This window comes from Lonchura striata, chromosome 2, assembly GCF_050655825.1.
Source record: "Lonchura striata isolate lonStrDom1 chromosome 2, ASM5065582v1, whole genome shotgun sequence".
NCBI classification, from domain to species: Eukaryota; Metazoa; Chordata; class Aves; order Passeriformes; family Estrildidae; genus Lonchura; species Lonchura striata.
In genome coordinates this window covers 19,378,715-19,403,370 of record NC_140704.1, presented here as the reverse complement: position 1 = coordinate 19,403,370, position 24,656 = coordinate 19,378,715, and the positions used below count along the sequence as shown (strand labels likewise).

At 35.3% G+C, this 24,656-nt stretch overlaps 1 protein-coding gene across 3 annotated transcripts in view; it reads left to right on the top strand.

Moving 5' to 3' along the window:
- PLXDC2 (plexin domain containing 2) overlaps positions 1–24,656 on the top strand; it is a 247,918-nt gene that overhangs the window by 212,276 nt on the left and 10,986 nt on the right. For all 3 annotated transcript variants that reach the window (XM_021530357.4, XM_085565860.1, XM_085565879.1), the window contains 4 exons: positions 4,525–4,585; positions 7,439–7,592; positions 8,978–9,016; positions 20,229–20,389. In XM_021530357.4, the coding sequence (XP_021386032.3) occupies positions 4,525–4,585; positions 7,439–7,592; positions 8,978–9,016; positions 20,229–20,389 (415 nt within the window). The remainder of the gene's footprint in view (positions 1–4,524; positions 4,586–7,438; positions 7,593–8,977; positions 9,017–20,228; positions 20,390–24,656) is intronic.

Genomic DNA, 24,656 nt, shown 5'->3' with positions numbered 1-24,656 from the left:
GGCTGTTTTTATTTTACAACAGCAAGATGGGAGCAAATCCTCTTCTGATTAATCAAATTGTCCTCCTATTCTGAAGTGCAGTTTAATTAAGCAATATTTAAGTAAGGGATAAATATAGAGAACATACTTATGCTAGAATTCAGGTATATGATTCGGAGCACTGAGCTAAGTAATAAGCACCAATGCTACTCAAATATCTTATAAATGCATACCATAGTCATTCACAGTGACACTTCAAATGAACTTCATAAGCATTTTGAGCTGTGATTAAATTCTGCATTTGAAAGTGGAAAATAACAAAGGATGGAAAATTCAGTCTTTTTCCAGACAGCATGGTGAGGCAATAAAATAATATTTGAAGGGTGAAGGAACCAAACTGGAGCCTGCTCTGTGGTAAAGGGAGGCAAAACCAGACCAAGCACAAAGATAAACATTTTTTCCCTCCAAAAATCACTCTATAATTAAAGTTATTTTTCAGTTGGACAGACACAAATTTCCAGTATTTTTTAATTTTAATTTTATTTTTATTTTTATTTTCTATCTCACCTTGGAAAGAAATTCCACTTTAAAATGTTCTAATTCTTCTTCTAGTAATTCAAACATCCTAGCAACTGTCTTAATCCTTTCATAATGTGATGGTCCTTCCTTAATGGTTGAATTCAGAAAAGAGTTCTGCCTCTTCAATTTTCTATTTAATTTTCCAGATTAACCTTTTATTTAGCTGAATTAATAAACCTTTTAACTGAGGTAAATGATTACATGGTATTTACAAAATCATTTCAGATTTCTGGAATGCCTTTCATTTCCAAACTGTCTGCTCTTTACATGGTCTTACAGAGCCAAAAATACTAGGAAATTATTGGTTTAAATTACATGTGCTGTGCATTTCAATGCTTTTGATTGTCACACTCCAGCTCAACTTGATGAGAAGGTTTTTCCATACAGGCTTTGCCCTTTTTGTTCCAAATAATTTTGCATTATTTCTAGCTTTTACACATATGTTTTTGTGTATTCAGGTTATCTCTTTTATTATTATTATATCACCATCATCATCATTAATCCTCATTGAACTCTCTTTAAGAAAAGGAGCAAAGCATTTCATGTCCTGCACTGAGTGAACACTTCTTGTCATTCAAATATTCTCTGCCAAATATAGGTAAATGGCATTTGGCAAATAGGATGGCATCTTCAACTCCTTTCTGGCTACATACAACTCACTGAATGGATTCTGACAGCTTTCTTGTTACTCAGACTGAGCTGCATTAGTCGTGCCATTAGTTGAGTTGCATTAGTAGCTATATGTGTAGAGACATACATTTTCCCTTTCCCCCCTGAACCAGTACTCCAGAGTTCCACACAATTCTTGAAATTCTTTGCATTTCATATGTCCCTATTTTCATTTCCTAGATCATCTTTATTATTGCTTTCCTAGGAGCTGACTTCGGTCATCACTTGAAAATGAAGTTGTTATAAAATAGCCATGTTGACAGATGGCATAAACAGCACAGCAAATCAAATCTGCTCCAATGTTTTAATTGCAACAGGGAATTATCACCATGCCACTAAAATAAGGTCTTAAAAATGCAGTCAGTAAAGCGGTGCTGCACTGAAATGACAGTTTCCAGAACTCTAACTCAACAAGGCAGCAATAGTAGCTTCTGTGGCTGACATGAAGTGATATATGCCTCAAAGGAAGTTCACAAACAGGTTTGCCAGGAGACTGTCTCATTCCTGATAAAGCTGCTTTCTGATAATATTGTTTGGACTCACTATGCATCAGTGGAAAATGTTAAATAAGCAGTGCCCCAGGTTTAATGTACTTTTTTTAAGGCAGAGTCTTCTCAAGACTGCCTCACATGTTTGAAAGAGCCATTCCAAGTCCTTGAGTGTTATATTCTATTTTTGGTGGTTGGTTAATTCCTGGTGAAAAAAAATTAGCCCCAGAAGTGTTACTCACCCCTGTAATTCATTAGTTTGTAACAAAAGACTTAAGAACTGTAAGTGAGTGCAGTGAGTGCACCTGGGATACATTTTTATTCATTTAATCTTTGGAGCCTTAAATTTGACACCACTTAGATATAAAATAAAATCTAGGTTAATTTAATCCCTACTAGCTCTAAGTAGACTGAGTTGAATTAGCATAGATATGCAACAGCAGCAACTGCCTCAAGTGGAGGAATTTATGGAGTGGCTTGATTTCATGTCTAAATATCTGGCTTGGTTTTTTGATGTACTGAATATCCTCAAAACCATTTGAGCCAAAGCAGTATGCATAAATTGTAATGGATTTATGAGTATTCAGTACATCTTAGAGATGGGCAGAGAAGTTGCTAATGAAGATCTTCAAATTTTAAAGAAATGTAGGGAGACTGAAAAAAAACACATTCTATTCATACCTGGAATACCATGTCATCATTTCTTTCTGCTTAGTAAAGTTTTTCTTGTTCTTTCAAACATTCACAGAGACAGAACACCACAAAGATGGAGAAGCAGCACTGAGCTCCCAGCATAGTACTGATTCACTCACACTTCAGCAAGAAAGCACTTTTTGAGTGGTCATTATCATAGAATGATCTGGGTTGGAAAGGACCTTTAAAGATTCTTCTGTGCAGCCCCACTGACATGGACAGGAACATCTTGCAGTAGATGCAAGGTTGCACAAAGCCCCATCCAACCAGACCTTGAACACTTCCAACGATGGGACATTCATGATTTCTCTTGACAGTCTATTCTAGTGACTCACCAGCATCACTGAAAAACTTTTTCCTTACTTCCAATATTAGTCGATTCTCTTTCAATTTAAAACCATTTACCCATGTTCTGTCACTACAGACTTTGATAAATGGTCTCTCTTCATCTTTCTTATAAGCTCCCTTTAAGTGTGGAAAGTCTGTATAGGCTCTTCCTGGAGCCTTCTCTTCTCCAGGCTGAACAACTCCAATTCTCTCAGCCTGTCTTCATAAGAGAGGTGCTCCAGCCCTGTGATCAACTTTGTGGCTCTCCCCTGGACTGCTCCAGCACACCAATGTCCTTCTTATGTTAGAGGCCTCATGCATTGGGAAGGAGATATAATAAATGTATTTCCCTGAAATACATTTCTGATTTGAACATCTCTCTCTTGAGGGCAATGGGTTTTTGGAGAAGCCAGTTGCTATAGTGTGAAAATTGGCACCTGTTAGTGTTGGGGTATTTCTTTTAGTAACATTACAAATGATGAAATGTGGTATGCAATGCAGGTATAACAAGAAAATGAACATTTTTCCCAAAATCTTTTCTCAAAGACATTGAAGATTCTGCTCAGATTATATGGAGATTTTTCTTGCCCCAAGTGTGTTGTTAACATTGTTTATATCTTCTTGTAACATCCTCTCCCATTATAAAAATAATTACAATGTTCCATTCTTCCAAATGAACTGTTCTTTGTTTGAAGTAGGTAGTACTTGATGTGTCTAGTTATCTTTCAATTCTTTGTAAACAAAAAAGAAACCTCAAATGCACCTAACCATAACAGTGACCTTATTTGCTTGCCTAGTCTTACTAAAAGACAGCAAAAAGTTATTTTTTATACATTTAGGTAAGTTATGATCATGGGTGCCAAATTACATCACCGTGTCTCATAACAAAATACTGCAGGAAATGAATGCAGAAACCAAAAACAAACCCTCCAAAATAAAAGCATCCTACCTGGCAAGATTCTCCTTCAAAGCTGAACATCGTGGTTTAGTTATTTGCTTGCAATTTTAATAGTGTTTTCTGTTTGTGTTGCTACCTGTTGTCTAGGAAACACAAACTTACTCAACAATTGCAGATAATACTCTTGAGAGATGAGGATTTCCAGGGGAATCATTACATTAAAGTGTTACAAGTTTCTTAAAAATTTATTTGTTATGTACAGCAAAAGAGAAAGGATATTGCAAACAGGTTATTAAACTCACCTAATTTGATAAGAAATATGCATGCAATATAAGTTTTCTGCATTTAGTGAGGAGGTAGAAGGAGCTGTACAGTGTTCTCTATTTGTCACAGGGAGTGTTCAGAGGATCTGTGAACATTGATCAAATCACTATATGTGCATCTTTGATGTCTCTGAGCACTTTGCCTGATAAACCCAGTGACTGGTTTACTGAATCCTTTGTAAGATTAAATTTTCCTGGCTAAGTCTGGACAATAAACTAATTTACATCAATATGGTTGATATCAAACTTTAAAATGGGTCAGTGACATCTTAAGAATAATTATCCAGTTGTAGGGAGATATTCCTATTTAAAAATTATAAATAGATTTTTAAAATGAAAATAAAGTCTCATTCATTGGAACACCTTTCACTGAAGTGGATTAAAGGAGAGACTGAAATTGAAAGCAAAAGCATCTTGAATAAAAGTGATGCCGTATTAAACATATGGATTTAAAACCACATAATTTACTTATTCTTTCTGTCACTCCGTTCTGTTCCTCTCTCTTCCTTTATTCTTTTTTTCCTCCTATTTCCATCTGGACAATTTCTATCTATTTCATTATTTAAAGATGCTCCAGTGGATTTGATCGTCACCGGCAAGACTGGGTAGACAGTGGCTGCCCTGAAGAGGTATGTGAGTAGTTTACATCCTCAGCCCATCAGAGGCAATTTATATAGTTGTGATGTTTTTGTTTAAATTATTCAGATCATAAAGTATGGTTTCAAGGCCAAAGACATACTATATTTGTCATTTAGGGGAAATCCCATAAGGCATAACAAACAAGAACAATCTGAGCAGTTTCACTCCTCATTTGAGGGACTAAAATGGACAAAAATTAAAATTTTATCTTTGGGAAACTACTTTAATTAAACAAAACCACAAAAAAAACCAGAAAGCCTACTCCAAAACAGTGTCCCTGTGCTGATTTTCTTTTAGATCTCTGACTTTTGCCAGAAAAGGGGAAGAAATTGTGATGCTCCTTATTTCAGAAAACCCTTTGCAAGAGTAGCCTCAAGTGTAAAACAGACATTGCATTTTGATTATGAAATCTAACCAAAACATTGTGTAAAAAAAAAATTACACATTCAAAGAGATAAAAATAAAAATAGTAATTGAAATAAAAATTTAAAAGCCCTCACACAACTAGCCTACATAGCATTTTGATTTCTTTTCATGGAGATGCAGTGAGAGGATGAAAATTATATTTGACTGTGGTAGTGGTGGGCTGTCAAACAGGGACCATAACCCTCCTCTGAAAATTATCTGGGGTACTCCTAGACCAGAGTTCATTTTTAATAAACAATTTATAAAGCAATTTATAAAGGTGATGATGATTGATGATTGATGGTGATGACGACGACTTTCCAGTTTTAAAAGCTCCTTTACAAGCATTTTATGTTTGAGTTTGGGATTTTTTCATTTTCCATTTGGTTTTTTTTTACATGTTGGGATTGTGGTAATAGGAACAAATTAATTTATGGCACTTTTAATCTTCTGGGGGCTATAAAAAAAAAGCAGTTATTTTTCCATGTTTGCTGAACAGGCTAAATATCCTCATGAGTTCCAGCAACATAGGCCTTCCGAAATGTCAGGTGAAACCCAGGGCAAAACATAGCCCCAAGTGTCTAGTGAGGAAAGCACATTCTGTTTTATTTTCAGTAGAAGCAAAGACAAGTAATGCTATAAATCCATATTAATGGAAGAATTTTTTTTTTTTTGTAACTGTAATTGCAAGATATCTGCAACCTACATACTGTCTTATTACATGGTCTTGAAGCTTCAGCTTTGCAGTTTGTCACCAGCTGATTTGAAAGCAAAATTTCTGAGATATTTATTGGCTGTGGAGGGCAACATAAGATAAAAGTTACTGGGAACGTGTTATTATGGTGCAGAACTCTTGTATGCTTTAATCCAGATTATAATTAGCTAGGACTCACTTGTGCTTGCAAATTAAGATATCAAAAGACTTTTCCCTGCAGGACATTAACATTACCTTCTGCTTCTCCTTTATTGTTTCAGTCCAGTATGTGCTCCAAGGTTTAGTGCATGATCTGAGAGAAAATTATTGATACACTAAATGTATCCGAGGAATTAATAGTTTAATTTGCACAGTTTTGGGCTACTTGGTGGCAGTTAACTGTCCAGCTTTTAGGCTCTGTGGAATAGAAGCAACAGCTTGCTTGGCATCTTCCAGAATCATGCCTGAGCTGAATGCTGGAGTTCCAGGAAGGATCAGTAATTAGCACACAATGGTTAGTTTTAGATACTTCATTCAAGAGGATAAATAATGAGGATTCTCATAATAAGGTTCTTTATTTTTAATATAGATTTTAAGCTAAATTTTAACTAAATTACATCAGTGAAATTAACAGCATTTTTTAAGAAAAATACAAAGAAATGTAAAGAATAATTATCCTTCAGATACTGAAATATTTGTGTAATGTAATAAATAGTTCCAAGTAAAAAAGAGAATGATAAAATATCTGTGAATATTAGAAGCTAGATCTCAATAAAATGAAATAAAGGTTTGCATGACTCCACTTCCCATTGAAATGAATGGGGACAGCAGGAGTTAGATGCAGTTTCCATATTTGCTGAAAGATAATTGGATGTATTTTCCTGCAAAACTGTGTGAACCATAAAAGAAATTACTCATTGCATCTTCAGAATTTTAAAAATGTCCAGAACTTGGGAGAAAAAAAAAAGAGCAAACAGACTCTATATTGGTATCAAAATATTTGCCCATGCAAATAAATACTAAATTATTATATGATGTTTACCTTTATTTAAAGTGTGCTAATATATTATAATAATTGTGTTGTTTATTGCTTATATTTTATAATTATGTTTATGCATATTTTTGTTTTAATATATACAAATAATATATTACATTTTAATATTATGTTGAATTAATAAGTATATAGTGAATGGATTGATTTATTGTCATAGATAAATATTCTATAGGCTGAATGCATACACACATTTTACACATCCATGTGTGTTCTCTTGTGATAATTATATATGAAGCCTAATTAAATCCCCCAGTTAACTACACATTGTTCACTATGAAGAGCTACTGTTTAATTCCCAGATATCTTTTTTAACGTGTTTTATGTCACCTGAATTGATGGCAGTGAGCTTTTATAACAGAAAAGTGAAAATCTGAATTGTAAACTTAGATGTTAAACTCTGATCGAGGGAAATAACAAGTTTGACGATCTGGAGTGACTTTGTAATTAACAATTGAGAGTTCTAAATTTTGCAGATAAATACAAAAATATATGTTGCTCAATGCTGCATAGAGACTTGAAAGGGGAAATGTAAAAAAAAGCCTAAAAAAAAAGCTTTTGAAATTTCTTTATCTAGCGTGTCTATTTTCACTCTTTTCATCACAACAACTTTTCTGTGATTAAATTCTTCATTCTTGACAGTTTCTACTGAGAATTAATTTTCTCTTCCTTATTTCTGTTGTTTCCCAACAGTCAAAGGATAAGATTTGTGAGAAGACTATAGACACAACTGAAACACCTCTGTACTCCACCACCACCCTTCTGCCAACCACCACAAGGTTCAGAGTTTTAACAACCACCAGAGGATCCACCACGTCCCACCTTCCAACCAGCCTGCCCACAGAAGGTGACATGTACACACTACATTTTTACACTTGAATAAAAGCAATTTACAACTCAGAAAGAAATTTATTTCCTTTAAGTATGTGTTGATGACAGCCTTTTCCCTCTGGGGCAGCCGAAGGAAATGGGAATTGTATTCAAGGCTCTTGCTTTTAAATTGCTCCCTCTTGCACCAGTAAGGTGAAAAGGGGTTGAAGGCTCCGGGAGAGGATGTTGATGGAGAAGCAAGGACAAGTTAGGAAGATTTCGTGAAAACTTGAGGTTACAGTGACTTTTTCATGTTCCTTTACATTGAGGCAGTAGTCCAAAACCTGCTGATATAGTAGTAGTAAAGGTTCCTGCTAAATCAAGAAGAAATTCCCATCACAGACTTAATGAGTTAGTAATTCTTTTATGGATTCTATTTAGCCAGGTGAAAATTATAGATAATCCAAAATAAAAACATCTTTGAAATATGCCTGTTTGCCTTTTTTCAGTCAGTTGACACTGTTTTTTTCATATAGTGCTCACTGTTGTGAAGTAGTTTCTTTAGGCTTCTGAATTGAATTAACTGGGTAAGCAATGGTGGGTCAGTTCTCATCCTCGTACCAATGACTGCTTAAACCTTACCTTTTTGAGCTTGGGATATCCTGCCTTCCTGCTTTTGGAGGAAATTCATCTGGGCAAGAAAGCTAATTCAGATTAATCAAGAAACATCTATAAAATTGTGTGTATGTGTGTGTGTTTATTGAAATTATATATTAACACAAGAAAAAGTCCTAGGTACAGATTTTCCAAGTAGCTTGTGACAGGAAAATCTGAGCTGAAGACATTTCAAAGTGAGAATCTACTGATAAGAAAGGCTGGTAAGTTTAAAGCAATAAAAGTTTAAAAACTGTCAGTACAGCATTTGGATTGCATTAAAAGGAATATTGTCTGGCATTCTGTTCATTAAAATTCACAAGAAAAAGAGGAATATGGAAGTAAATAGAGTTTAGTATTAGTATACTTTTCCAAGATTCTTCAAAAAGAAACTAAGTCATTGTCTTATTTTATTGACATATGTTAGTTCATATAGTCTTTAATATGATAGAATGCTCAAGCTGTGTGAATATGTAATATATATTAATTATTTATAAACATTATGAGACAGACTCTCATACCCGTATTAACTAGTGTTTCGAATCCTCCTGAATGCTTTAATACTCTCATAAATGATTTCTTTTTTTTTATTTTTAGTGGTAAGAATGTGTAGTGCTCAGTGTAAGAAAAACCACAATCTAGTTCTCATTGAGTATCAAATAATTTTCTTGTTGTGGAATGTTTTTATCATTAAAAATTTATTGTTAAAGTGATTAATGGCCTAGAAAATGCTTTTTTCCTTCAACTAACTTTGAATTTCCTTTATAGATGACACCAAGATAGCACTGCACCTAAAAGATAATGGAGGTAAGAGATATTATTTTTGTCTGTAAATAGTGTCAGTATTTTGTCAAATTATACTCCACTGAATTTTATTAATCAAAATCTGATTGTAGAAATAGTTTTTACCAGACTCTCAAGGGACTCCAGCATCCCACATCTGTGTGGAAGATAAGTAGGGCAAATAAGCTTAGGAACTGCTTAGGAAACTAAATATTTACAATTCTCTTTAGCACTCTATAATTAAAGAGTTTGTTCAATTACTATTAAATAAATTTTAATTGTATTACTACTTTTATTGACTATAATAATGCAGTTTTATTTAACTGTTTTAAGAGAGTATATAGTGCTAGTTCTAAATAATAATATGCTATAAAGTCATTCATAGTAATGAATCATTTCATTACATTTTGTTAATAAGCATACCCATTTTATATCTATATCTGTACTAGCTGAGATCCTGCACATTCTCTATGTGCAAGTTAATAAGAATCCTGTTGAATGAGACTACGCAGGGGACTACTTTTGTCATCATCATCTTTTTGAGTTCAAGGACTGAGACCTGTGGTTTTTCCATCTCCCTTTGAAGTGGATGAGAATTTCCCTGCTAGAATAGGACTGAGCTGTTAGATGTCGCCTGCGCCTGTGTTCATTGCCAAAGTAGGGCTAGCTGAGTTGAAAAGGAAGATTTGGGTTCATTTCTGAAGGCTTCAGAATGGTTTGTCAAAGCAGAGGAAGATTTGCTGAGCAAATTTAAATAAATCACATTCCCACTGGTATTAAGGGGAATATTATTGGCTTGATTGCCTTTCCAAGCAGGGAGCCTGAAGTTTCTCTCCTGGGTCAAGGGAACAGGTAGCCAAGTGTGGCAGTGGGCACAGGCAGGGCACAGTGACAGTTCAGCAGCTTAGGGAAGCAGCAGGGCTCAACCCTTGTCTAGTGACCATCAGCTAAGTCTGCAGCAATGAGGCAGGCCCAGGGACAAGGCAGGAAGCCAGGCTGACAAAGAAGGGAAAGTGGCACAGCTGCCAACAGACAGCTCAGGAAAGGACCAGAGGAAGCATCTCCCATCAGTGGTCCTAGAGAAGGTGAGATGATGAATGACATCTACACAGGAGTTGTGCAACAGCAAAAGGATAAACAGCTCCAAAGCCCATCCAAGAAGGCACATTCCATGGACAGGACTGGAGACAAGCTATCTTTAGTGCTGGTCCAGGGTACAAGATCAGGGATGGGATTGAATATAGGTTCATCTGCAACATATCTTAGGTTTGGACCTGAGCTTACATGGGGACCCCAACATCATGGGCACAGGTCCTACATACAGCAGTCCAGAACAGCTGAGATATAGCAGCTTCTCAGGACCCTCACAGAGAATTATTCAAGTTTTGAAAAATCACAGAGTGCAGATGCCAATTAGTTTGTTGGTCTCTTTTCCTGTCATTTTTTTCTCAGTCATATTCAGCCATTATTTTCTCCTTCTCTCAAACTAGAGATCTGTTCACTGCATGGTGGGCAGTTGTCATACTCTTCCTTGCCTCTGTCATTTTGCTGTCACCAACCACAGCACAGCTGGTCACATGCTGTATGGGCATTAAATTGTCCATTTGTTGGCGTGGTATTTTTTTTATTGCTTTGATGCATAAGTGATCCCTTGGAATAAAGTGATCTGTAAACTCAATGTGGTGCTTGTAAGTATTTTATCTATAGAAATGTCCCTGAAACTTTATTTCTCTCTTGAAATCAAATTGCTTCTTATTTTATTGTGAAAACTGCTTCAGTGCTCTTAGAGGTCAATAGTCAGCACTTCATTCTCCTGTGCCACGTCTGCTCTGAACTGGAGGTGTATTCGTGGCTGAAAAGTGCCCACACTCTGCCCTGTGAGCCAATGCTCCGTGGCAGGAGGCTGACCCAGAAACAGCTGACTCGGGCAGCTTTTCATCATGAGCATCTCATACACAGCTCAAAACTGTATGCTGTTATATAAAAAATTGTTCCAAAAGTGGGGTTTAGAAAACACATCCATGATTCTTTCAGATTGGGACTTGCAGAAGGATTGCTTTTTCACTTGTTTATTCTGTGCCCAAGATCTAAAAAGGAAAATTATGTAAAAGTGTTGAATCCTACAGCAAATTATACATGGCTGTGGCTTACTTGGTAGGTGAGGTGTAGGGTTTGATGCATTGGTTATATATAGAAAGTTCATTTCCACAGAGAAAGCTGTTGCATTTTAGGAGGACAAACCAACACTTGATGCCAAGTATTCACTTTCCTTGAGCTTTCCTGTTATTCTTGAAATTTAAAAAAAATAAAATTACTTCAAACAACACAAAAGCAAAGCAACACTCCAGGATTCCTCATTCACACAGTAAACGTATCTTTTAATCTGAGAAGTTATTTTTGATGAATCTTCAATTATGCATTCAATTTCCTAGTGTCCCCTAGATTTGACTCAGATAAAACCTCTGTAGCCGCAGGCACATTCTTTGATTCTCTGTGGTTTCTCAGCCTTTCATAAAGAGTAGATTATTCCAGGTCATGAATACAAGGTCTTTACTTTCTCACACTAAATTCTTTAAAACTCTAATGAAAGGGAACCCTTTATAATGGAAAACCAAAGCTATGTTGGATCAATGATTGCCTATAATTTGATGTGTCCTTGGGTGATAGCAGTCAATATCTGGTTAGGTAGATCAAAAGGATTCCATAGAAATTCTACATCTCACCTCTGTCTAGAACTTTTGAAACCAAATATTATAAATTTATAAATTGTTATAATTTTTTTTTATTCTGGTCATACTGCTTTGACTTTTTAATTATATGAGAAAATCTTTTGCAACTGTACTGTAATCCACCCACAGTTTTGTGGCATATCTTAATGTGCATTTCAAGTTTGCTCGGTTTCGTTTCTTCTGCCTGCCCTCTTTCTTTACAGACATGACAGATATCTATTACATACATGCCTAGACCATTTTAAAATACAGGTGGTATGCCATCACAATTTTTGTTATATCTCGGTTCTCCTTAAGATGACAAGCATTTTATAAATTCTAAGAGATGTCCAGCACTAAAAATGTACAATATTTTTGTTATTAATTTCAGATTCAGTTGTTTTTTCATTTTCTTAAAATTTAAACAACTGACTAAACAGTTTAAAAGCCTAATTTTCCTTAAAAACTGTGAGCAATTGGCTATGACTATCCTGTATATGTAATGCAATATTTTCTTGTTGAGAGCTCTCTGGTAGGTGATTTAGATGATTGGCCAGCACATCTAGTACCCTACAGTCCTTCAGATTTAAAACTCAAAAAAGAAGTCTATGACTTTTGGACAGCAAGTATCAGGAAAATGCTACACTTTTCATTCATCAAGGTGTACAGAAATTTCCGTTTTAAAAAAAGGAAAGCTGTGAAAAAAGAAACCACACCAAAACAAACAAACAAAAAACAAAACAAAAAAAAAAACATTTAAAACCATTTGAGGACAAAAAACTGTTTTATTTATTTGTTAACAAGTGCATCCCAACATATGTAGTTCTAGGAAATGTCAGTATCATGTTTTTTTCACTCTCGTCTGGATATTTTCAAAGATGGTCTAGATACAGCTAACAGGAATGTACTAACAGGATTAACAGTTGTGCTACAGTGAGCTTAATTTGATTTTGAGAGATTAGGAAACTTAGTTAGGAATTACCAAAATGTAGACAAAGTTTTTGAAAAAAAGTACTTTTATATACTTTATATACAGTGATAAACTTATCCAAGACTCTTTTTTTCCAATAGTGTCCTATGTCTGGAAACTAGCTTCCATTAGTCATCTGTCTTCCTGATTTCAATTACAGAGAAAATGTCCTTTTTTTCTTGTATACCCTGAACTCCAGCTGCAAGATGTAAAACACCAGATAATACCTGATAAGACTCAAATAACTTTTTTCTTTCTAATAGTTTAAGTTGCTAAATGATTCAGAAAATAAGATGTATTTCACCAAAGAAATAAGCCAGACTTTCAGGCAAAACAAATATTTTTGTCATTATTATGACCACATAGTCCAAAGCCAAGGGACTCAGCCTAACAATTCACTATGAATTAGCTGAGTCTTCCCCAATTTTAAAGTAAAACAAAATAAATAAAAAAATTATAAGCATAATTTTTGTGTAGGCTTAAAATTCTTGTAAGTGGACTTCATATAAGATAAGATTGACAAGATAGAGCTTTTTTTTACTGCAAGAACTTAGCTTAGCCACAGGAAATTATCTTCCAGAGGCTTCATCTCATCTAGTGTTAGCCAGGAATGGAAAAATGGTACCTTTAATGGTGCTTTGAATTGTACTTAAATGTTTCTTATAACAAGACATTTATGCCTTTTCCAGAATTTTTTCATCTTCACTTCATCCCAGTTTTTTTGTCATCATGTTATATAAAAAAACTCCATCAATCCAATCAGCAGACAGTCAATCAAATAATGGCAGAGATTTTCCAATGTAGTGGCACTGGCATGCAAATAACCCCTAGAAAGAAAATATCACTTTCTCCTGGAGCAAAAAAGGGCATTTTTCATCATATTAAGCATTATATATCACACTGGAGAAGCATGATGTTAAAAAACCAGAAGAGCTTACATTGAAGTCAAGAACACTAGTTTTGTTTCTCTTTGGTTTTCTAAGATCAAAAATGATATATGGTAGTCTATTCTTACAATTGTCATGACTTTGTTGTAAAGGCACACAGCTGATTTTGTTAGTCACACATTTACATTTTGCTGACTTTGTACCTGATCAAAGGGTTAATGGGAAAACCCCATGTAGCTCTAAGTGCAGACATTAAGGAGGACTCCATGGAAAAACCTGAATAAACTTTGACTAAAAGCCTGCTTTCCTTAATTTTACGTCATCTGCTCCTGTTGCTGTGACAGTGCTATGGCAGTGTGACAGCTGCTGGGGCACACAAACACCCTGTGGTCTTCTGTCTCTAACTTCCCACTCTACATGGAGTTAAGCCAGGTTTGCAGTCAGCAGCCTTCTCCAATCTTCTCTACACTGCTCACTCGTCTTTGACATCGCTGTGCATGGGTCACTGTCAAGAATGGCAAAAATGAAGGTCAGGTGAAGGAAGGCTCATATAGTTGTACATTTTGCATTGAAGTTGAAATACCTGAAGTTGTTCTGTGTCCCACTGGGGCACTGTGGTAACTCTAGAAGCATTAGACACAGCATTAGAGAGGAAGAGCCTGCTTTACCTTATTGTCTTGTGTTTGCTTTCAGTAGCTTTCAATGGTGTGACAGAATTGAAATTCTTATAAAAAGCTAACTTTTTGTTCATCTGAATTTGAATCAGATGCTTTTACAGGCAAATGGTGTGGTCCTTTGTGGTATTTATTGAGCTTCATGAGGACAACTGTTTGAAGCTACTAAGTATTGTAACGGCTTACACGGTCTCAACTGGCTCAAATTCAAATTAATATAGATGACAACTGTTGTAGCATTAGGTGATATTTTAGAGCAGAAGAATGAAAGCCCTTAGCTAACATATTTAGAGTACTGTCATCCTACAAACAGAGGGATTTGATTGTAATGCACTCTCATCAATTTACTACACTAAGCAATTGATCAGTCTTGGAGAGACTTACTGAGTTGCCTTGGGTCCTACAGAAAATTGATAGCAAAGCCAGATACTGAATTCTGATTTTGTGTGTTGTAGTTCATAATATTCTCACTCAGACCACCTTTCATTTCTTACATGCAATTGAAAATCAATTTTTGAAGCATTAGCTGAGCCATAACTTAATAAATCATCATGAAACCAAGTAAAGCAATGGCTTAACCTCAAAATGTTAACAAATGCTGAGATTGAACCCACAAGTCAAGAAAATCACATTCCATTACTGTGAATAAGTTGAGAACTCCAGAGCATGCTGTTCCTAAAAGAGGTAGAGAGAAAATTTTTATGGGGATTCCCTTCAGTCTCTGGAGAAACCTTCCAATTGCACATTCCCTTATTACCTCCCACAGGTCATTAAACATCTTCTCAGGAATCTGTGTTATGTACAGGGAAAAAACCTGTGTGAAGAACCACATACCTGCCCCATAAAGCAGGGTAGATTCACATTCCAGATGTAAATGGAGGCCCAGAAGAGGGGAAAAATCTGGTGGCTCTTTTGAGCTCACTGTGCCTCTAAGCCTGTGTGCTCAGCTGTCCTAAACATTATGTCCTCCCTAGGCAGAAGCCTAACTCAAACCCAGAGTCATGCAAACAGGAGTGATACAGTTTCCAGGCTAGAAATTATCTATGTAATAGAGTGGAGAGCTGGTGAGTGAACTTGATCTGTAGTTGCCCCAGAACCTGCAGCAAGAGAAGGTTTCTGTTCTTTCGCTGACCAAAAAAGAGAAAATGCATTCTTCAGGTAAAAAGAGGGGAGAAAAGAGCCAAGCTTAGGACTGAGTTACCATCTTCAGGCTGATTGCTGCTTCTTGAATCATCTATTTCCCTGGTTTTGAGTGTCAGTCAGGAGGGTCAAATAAAGTATTGTGTTTTATCCCTTAACAAATCATGTCCATATAAGTGAGTTTGAATTGGAAGTTCAAATCCAATAGTTTTTTTCCAGATGGTCTTTTACCCTCTGATCAAAATTCAAGAGCAAAAAGGAATGCCATGGCTTTTAGAGGGGAAAGCAAAATTTTATTTTCCAAGTCTCCAGGGAAATTCTACATTTTTGTCTGTCATTCACCTTTTGTTCCACATCACTTTATATAAAGGAAATTTTCTATCCAGGAAGTACCTGAAATTCATCAATTTTTCCTCAGTTTTCCTCTAAAATATTTTGTATCTCTCTTCTCACAGACAATCTCTGGGAATTAAACTCTTTTGCATCTCATATCATAAGAGGTGTAAATGTATTTATCACAATTTTGTTTTCTCATCTATAAAACCATGACAGTAGAAACTTTTTGTAAACTTTAAAATTAGATAATATAAAACAATGTATTTCATTATTTTGCAAATCTCAAGGGTTAATATGCAGTTATGAGAAAAATAATGTTGGCAATGTACCCTCAATGTGTTTGCAAACAGCAAGTAGCAGTTTGTAAACACTAAAAAGCAATCTCAATTTGTAGACACCTTTGTTCTGTTAAAGTCAGCATCGCAGTCCTGTGTGCCATGGCAAAACAAGATTTTCAGTTTTCATTCCTTGAGGTTTTTTTTGTTTTGCTACTCCAAAAGAAGCTAGCCCAAGAGTAACTGGAGACATAACAGTTATTTTAAATCAAAGATTTTATAATGTTTATATGTTTCTAATGGAAACAATAGGAACATTTTTATTGTGTTTTCACTTTTATGTTTTGAACATTCCAGCATCAGAACAGCTATTTCTTGTTCAGATTCTGTGCCTTTTATATTAGGGAAAAAAGGCTACTTGCTCTTTCTATCCAGTCATGCAGCACCTAATGAGAAGTAGACTGACCTTGGAGATATTAACAGGCTCCTTTGGCTTAGAAGTTTAATGCATTTAAGAGTTTGAGAAGACATTATAAATACAGGGTATATTATATGTAACAATTGCTTCTTGAGCATAAGAAAAGGAAAATCTGAGTAAAGTTCCATAGAGAAAACCCCTTTTGGGAAAGGATTGGTCATAAAACAAATAGCCTTCCATGGGTTTAGCCTTGCCTGGAACAACAGACATGCTGTGATAATCTTAGTAAGATTTCTACACCTGAAAAACTTTCCTAGTCCTTGTTTTTTTCCTAGTCCTTGTTTCCCTTGGTGGCTTTTTGAAAGAAGTGACAGTTGATTTTGCAGCAAAGAATATCTTCAGTGTTGACAACACTGTTTATTGTCTCAGTGAAAAGAGAGTGAAATCCTTTTCTCATGAGTATTTGAGCCCTGGGGTCAATGGACTGAATTTCCATTATGGAAATTATAAGTTACTTAAACTTGTTGTAATTTAAGGAAAGCATTTCTTTTGTTTCATTATGTTTTTGCATTTGGCATTCTGATCACTGCACTGATGTCCACACAGTGCTTCACCCTTGACTAGCAGAAATCTGGGCAGGCAGTTGACACCTGTGTTGTTTCAATGAGACTGTGTTCTAGTTTGCAAAGCTGGATGCTAAAAGCTGAGAAAATATCAGATCAAAAGGGATTAAACTGATGACCTTTATAGAGTGATTAGACCTTTGCTGAAGTCCAGCATTTTTTAAAATGCAGAATATGATGTTATGCCTTCAACCATAACATAGCAACAATAAATTGCTCGTTTAGTGCAAATTGGCCTGAAAATCGATACAAAGTAGTTTTTGATGCACAAATGTGACATTGAAGAAAAGAGTATGAAACTGTCAGAACATAATTATGAGACGAGCTATGAATCCTGTGTTCCTCTGAGAGAGCAGTTGCTTCTCAGTAGGGCAACTCAGAACTTACTGTTCACCAGTGGGAATTAACAGTCCAACCAAGAGGATGTACAATCAAGCAGGCCTTTTCTGATGCCCTTTCAGTTACTTAATTTCCATTTGCGTGGCACTTTGGAATATATGTACAAATACTAAATATTGTTACAGTGCATGAACAGAAACTAAGACTGATGTTTCTATACATTCGTCTGTTCTCAGATGAAATGAATATTGATGACTATGTCAAGCAAAAGATTCTACTGTCTGAAAATATGAGAAATTTTTTTTAGGGTCACCTTTCTTTCCTGTCTTCTCCATGAATCTTGCATCCTTCTTTATATAGTGCTCTAACTAGCAGGAAATATTTCAATGACCCTTTAGGAGACAATTTTGAAAATTTGAAAAATAGAACTTCCAGATTCTAGGTAATATCTCCTTTCCCCCACTTCAGTATAAAGAATTGCCTGGAAATTTTCATGATATGTACTGTGATAAAATAAATAAATAAAATAAATAAATTAAATTAAATTAAATTAAATTAAATTAACAATAAAATAGGGCTGACACTACTTTTCCATTTCAAAACTCCTATACATTTGTGTGAACTAAGCTCTAAGAAAGCAAAGTAAATCCCTTAGTAGGATTTAAGCAGGGAGAGACCTGGTTCTTGGATCCTGTTCATACAGAAACTCAAAATTCATGTCCAAAATCAGTACAATTAAAACTGAAGTTCATGTGTGAACAGATACTCATGGACTTTTTAAAATAATGATACCTGCAGGATTAGGCTGTACCAGAGTGGGTATCATGCTTGTATTTTTTTAATTAATTTCATTTATATTTTCCACATGCTAGTTTAGCTTCCCAATCTAATATGATCTTTTTCTTTATCCTCTGATTCTGATACTCAGTTCCTTACTTCACAAAGTGTTGTTGACTTTATGGGGAGAGAACAGAGCAGCTCTGTGGGGTTTTGACTGTCCTGAATCAAGATTGAGGAAATATGGACAAAAGGGATATGTACACAAATCCCTTCTCTATCCCCAGAGATGCATAACTATTACATTGAATAATATTCAGGTATATTCTTGTCTAGGATAATGTATCTTCATTTTCCTTTTGTTCCAATGGCACTGTGCAATCTGCTGGGTGACAAGCCATGAAGCCTTCCTTAGTCTGGTGAGAAACATGCTGCCAGACATGGATGTATAGACTGTAATACTCAGATTAACTGTTCCTCTTTTCTTTTATTGCACCTCATGCGACATTTACCACTACCTGCATCAATATGCCTTTCTTCTATATTTTTCCAATTCTCGATTTTAACTTTAGTGTGGAGTGTTCAACTCCAATCAGATGAATGGTAAAAGACCATGTTGCTATTGTTGTTGTTGTTCCTATTAATAACAGGGATTTGTTTGAAATGATACTCATAACACATATCTGTCTTCAAATAACAAATTGAAGGGAGTCCCTGACCTCAGAGAATATAGCACACTAAGACAACTAAACAAATATTTCAAGGGGATGGCACAGCCAAAAGGATGCTTGCAGATATCAGTGATTTTCATTATAGTTCACTTGCCATAGAAGTATGGCGAGAGGAAATTTAAAAGTGGACCTGAAAGAAAATTTCTTATAAGCAACACCAGACAGGTGCTGTGTGGAGTAACGCATGAAAGTGATTAGAAGAATTTGCAAAAAAACAGAAAGCAGTGGGAATATCACACAAACTCACAGAATATGCAGAGTTGGAAGAAACCCACAAAGATCACAGAGTCCAACTCCTGACCCTGCACTGAACCACCCCCAAGAGTCACCCCATGTGCCCAAGAGCATTGTCCAAATGCTTCTTGTACTCTGTCAGGCTTGGTGCTGTGACCACCTCCCTGAGGTGCCCAGGAACGCTCTGGGGGAAAAACATTTCAGAGAATGATGGAAGTTTGTGAAGTCAAATTACCAGAGCTTTACTGGTGTTTTTTAAACCTAGGACTTCTAAATGGCTCTTTCGCCTGCAGAAGTGGGCAGAACAGCAATTCTTGTATGCAACAGTATTATGAAGAAAAACCAGTTCTATAGGTGTTGGTTTGATATATTGAGAAACTTTTCCTCCAAAGGTTACACTGTTGTTGAAAGGCTTTCAGTCACTTATTTTAGAAGCACTGCTGACAAGTTACTTGTGACACAGATAATCCTCTTTTATCATGACAGTAGCATAACATGAGTGGCTGCTTGGTATCAAGTTTAGTAAATGAATGGTCTTCTGCAATACTTTGGTATGAAAAGTGTTCCATTCAGACCAAGACCAAAATATTGCAGTATATTGTCATCCATCTTTTGCACTTTTGGCTGTCTGATTCAGTTGCAAATAGCAGTTCCAAACTCTTCCACAAACTAATGAATAAGGCTTTCAGAATGTGTTTAATACCTAGACCTCACAAGGGTTTGTGGCATGTCTCAACTGGAATATATAAAGAAAAGTAAAATGTTCAAAATGTATTCAATTAGTACTTTTTTCTCTGGGGGACAATTGCAACAATCTTATAAGAAAATCAAAGCAAAATTTATTATAAAGGCAATTAGGAAATTCAGACTGTCTATTTTAAGTTCAAAAGAAAGGATGTTAATATCATTTATTGAATTTGAATCAGTAATATGTTTGAAAATCTCTTAATTAAGATTATGAGAATACCCGGTTGTAGAAAAGAGACATCTAATATTTTTTTCCAACTTGGGCTGTAGAAAATGAGGTACATGTAACACAGAAAAAGCAAATGCTCAGTTGCTGTCTGTGTAATGGAATGGGTAAGGCATAAATTACTGTGCTAAGAAGTGTGCTCTTTGTGCAGCTTCAACAGATGACAGTGCAGCAGAGAAGAAAGGTGGAACGCTTCATGCTGGGTTAATTGTCGGCATTCTAGTCCTGGTCCTCGTTGTGGCTGCAGCCATCCTCGTGACTGTCTACATGTACCATCATCCAACGTCAGCAGCTAGTCTCTTCTTCATAGAGGTAAGTAAGACAAGAGCAACACTTTGTCACTAGTCCTGTCTCTTGGCTAAGGTTTTTGGAGTCTCCAAAATAGATCTTTCTTAACTGAATCAAAAAGCGTCTTTGTGTTCATAGTGTAATCTTTGAAGAAAAGGAGCTCTCCTAGCAGGGGATATTGTTTTGTTCTTAGCACGTTTGTCACTCCACTCCTTTAGCTACCATTGCTATTACTTCTTTTGCTTGTAGACAGGACATATATCTAAGAGATATATGTCAGATACCACACTACTTCTCTTTCCTGTCCTTCATTTTCCCCACAACAGCATTTTTCCATTGCCTTTCTGTGCACTATCATTTTATTTTAGGACATATAATTTTCCTATAATTTTCCTATGGGAGGAAGAAAAATGTATTCATTCTTAATTCTACAGAAGAGCTGACTTCTAGTAAGTTTTTAGCTGGAAAATTGTATTAGCTTTTCCTTATATCATTTAAATGAATAATTTTACACTTTGTCTAGAGTGTGGAAAATATTATTTTCACCTAATTTTTAACATCTATCATTTCTTCTGCTATTTCTATTAGTGTAGAGAGAAACAGACTCTTTTAGGCCATGATTCATCCTACCTATTTGAGACATCCCCTTCAGGATTAGATAAATTGACATTTTTCTCCCTCAAATACAGACAGCTACCTTAGGTGCAGATACCTACATTGCAGATGCTGACATTTAGTCAGTTCAGTTCCGCTATAGACAAAAATATGAGAAAGGAAAATTCTCCATAGGCTTTTGTGTCCACAAAAACCCATGAATACCTACACCTCCTTGTGGTTTCTTTTTTTTTTTTTTAACACAGCAACATTCCTCTGCCTTGTGATAGTATAGATTTGCTGAACATGAAAGAAAGAGATAACTGTACATAACCCTGCTTGTGGTATTCCCTTACTATGAAGAGCACAGTCACTTACTATTGGACAACAGTGAAGATGCAAAACCACTGGAAGTGTCACTAGGGACATACGTTAGGGATTGCTTAGGTAAAAGCCTGGACCAGGAAGATGTAGACATTTATCCTTAGTGACAGCAATGAGAATTGAAGTGAGACATGAACATGAACAGAATGATTCATCTTTAACATCATATTATAATAAATATTCTTCTTAGATAGAATAGTAGTGACAGAAATCAGAATGAACTGTTTATCAGTATTCCTGTTCTAGTAATGTAACTGTGCAGAATCCATATAACACATAGTTTTCTCTCATGTTTATGCAACATTTCAAGCCAGTTCACTGTTGATATAGACAAACAGAATTCCACTGAAGTTGTTGTATGAAAGAGAAGGTTTTGTCCCTTTCTTTTTTTCACACACTAATTAAATTTATATGGATAGAATTTCTATTCTTTCACTCTACTAAAAGCAAATTTCTTATCTGTCATAGTGTGATAGAAAAGGCTAAGTAAATGCAACACTACTTTTTAACAAGAGAAGAATTCCAAATTACAATGCACATTTTTTGTTTGTTTATCTGTTTTAAATGTAGTAAGGGCATGTTAATTTATTTCTTTCATTGATATCATACTCATCATGCAAACAGAAGGTATCTTATTCAGTGTTGTTAGACTCATTCCAATGTATCTAATCCTTAGGTGCCATTAATCAATCTATTAATCTATATTAGTCACAGCTAACATGTCTTTCAGTAAGCAATTCCTTTATAATAAATAGAAAAACATCATCTTTCTGTATAAAATAAAGGAGAAGTCAAAATAAAATTTATTCAAAACAGGGTATAACCTACATTCTCCTTTGGTTACTAGGATAATTGTGGTACTTGTGAAGGGTCAGCATTAGCAAGAATTGTAAAAAGTACTAGTGATGAAGGGGTGACCTTTCCCTGTGAGTGGTGCAAATACTGATGTAGTGGGAAAATCACAAATGATTAAATAGGGGATGACTGTACTTCAGAATGCTTACACAATTTTCAAAACTTTAAACCATTTTTGGTATCATAAGTCAAAAGAACAAGGTAATCCATTCTAGAAATCAATTTGCTTTTAATAAGTTTAATAATTAAATTTTCAAACAAAAAAGTTGTTTGATCAATTAAAAAAATAATAAGTATAAAGTAATATTCGTGTATTCATTTAATCCATATAATTTACATGTTTCCAATGCAAAGAAGAAAATATCTTCTCAAACTTGCCCTTTGAAAATGAAGTTCAAAAAATAATCAGGCAAAACTGGTGTTAATAGGTCAGTGTTACAAGAAATAATTCTTTTTTACTTTTGTGCAATTGAAAAATATTTGAGTAAACTGATAGCCCACAAAGCACAGGAGACAAACTACATTATTTATGGGAAATGAAGGAAATATGGATATGATGTTGCCAATCTAGGAAGAGCTCAAGAGGTTTGCCATGGGCTTGGTCATGAAATAAAAACAAGCACATAAATATTTCAGAAAATAATACTGTTTCCTATGAGTCTCTTGATTCATAAGCACATTGCACAGTTAAAACCAGATGTGACAGATGGACAGGCATCTCCCTCCTGCAGATGTCTAAAAAATTACAAGTACACTTTAGTCTGCCATCAAGTCTTCAAGCCAAATCAAGATCCACATCAGTTTATCTATCATTAGTAATTAATATAACTCTAAGGCTGGCCAAAAGAAGGAACAGGAACCTGGCACATTTGTGTTTACTTTTAAAGAAGTTACTTAATGGAGGCATCCATATAGACATCAAACATAGCACTCATTAAAATCTCTAATATAATTAATAGAGAAACTTCTTTTTACATTGAAGATACTGTCACTACTTGGTAGGTAAAATGCCATTTTCAAATAGATTTTGTTGGGTTTTTTTAGGTTTAGGGCTGTGTAAAGAATTTTTAGTAGATTAGTTTTATAGTCATGAGTGGCTATTGAGTAAAGAACAGTGTAATAAACTGATCCTGTATCTGAGGCTTTAAGTCTCTTTCTTCCTTGTGCTCTCTGCAGATATCACCCAATATTCACTTACCTCCTCACTCAGGTTCTCACAAAGCTCATCTCAAATCCAACTCATGTTTGTCATGAAGTAAGCTCTCCCAGATAAGAATAAATACACCCACACTTTGTGCTGTTTACCCTTGCACTGATAAAGGCAATCTCTTGTGGCACCTCTGAACACCATTAAATGATATCCTGAGTGCAGAATAGTTGGTTTAAATAAACAATACAAAAGCTATAGAACATAGGAACATTATTCTATTACTTTATTTTACCTTTTAAGTCTGAAGAAAATGCTTCCCTAGGGGGTTTTGTTCATGCCTGTTGAGCCGAACACACATAAGCAGCCCCACCAGGAATAAAAAAAAGCTATTTTGAACAAAGAGTGTGAGAAGTCTTAAAGTGCCATTCAATTTGCCTATGGTAGTGCACAATTTTAAAATACCATCCAAATAGTTCAATGCATTTTCAAAAATATTCTACTTTTCGTGATGTGTATAGAAGACTCAAATCAAAATGCAGTTTTCCTATTTCTTCCAGACTCTACATTATGTAAGATGTGTTTCATTGTTGAAGTTGGACACTTCTCTGGTGGCCCAAAGACTGAATGAATTATCAGCTTTTAAAGTCAAGGGAGCTTAAGTCAAAGTTCCAATTAATGCAAGCCCTTCCTAAGAGCTAAGAGTAAATATTGACAAAAGATTAGCCTACAGAGTGACAGAAGAGATGTTGCATGCCTTGGTTTCTTATTTACTTATCGTTACCTTGCAGTATTTCCTCTCCACTAAATTTTATTTAGTTGCCAATGGTTTCCTCTCTTTAATCACATTACATACTCTTACCTTGAGGAATCCTGTGCTCTTGATTATACTTTGAGCTGATTTGGACTGATTTTTGTAAAGTAGGATACATGTCAAATATGCTCTTCATGACTTTCTCGACAAAGTTTATGTTAGAAATCTATCTATGACATACAGCACTGCACACTAGCTATAGCACAATTAAGTGATTAATGGATTGATTGATCGATTTACTAATTTATGTAGTACACTTGTATACAGGATGTGAGATTTGATAGCCAATAAGCCAATCATGAGGTCCTTGATGTCATGGATTGCATACCTGTGATATAAGTCACAGCATATGCTATCTAGAGGTCCAGAGCTCAATGTAAAGAGGAGTAAAGAAATTCCCAGCTGAGCCAGATTTGCTCAGATTTCAATGACCTATGGGCTAAATTGAAGCTTTAGTTTTATATGCTAATTCTTCCCTTCTTTTCCCCTCACATTCT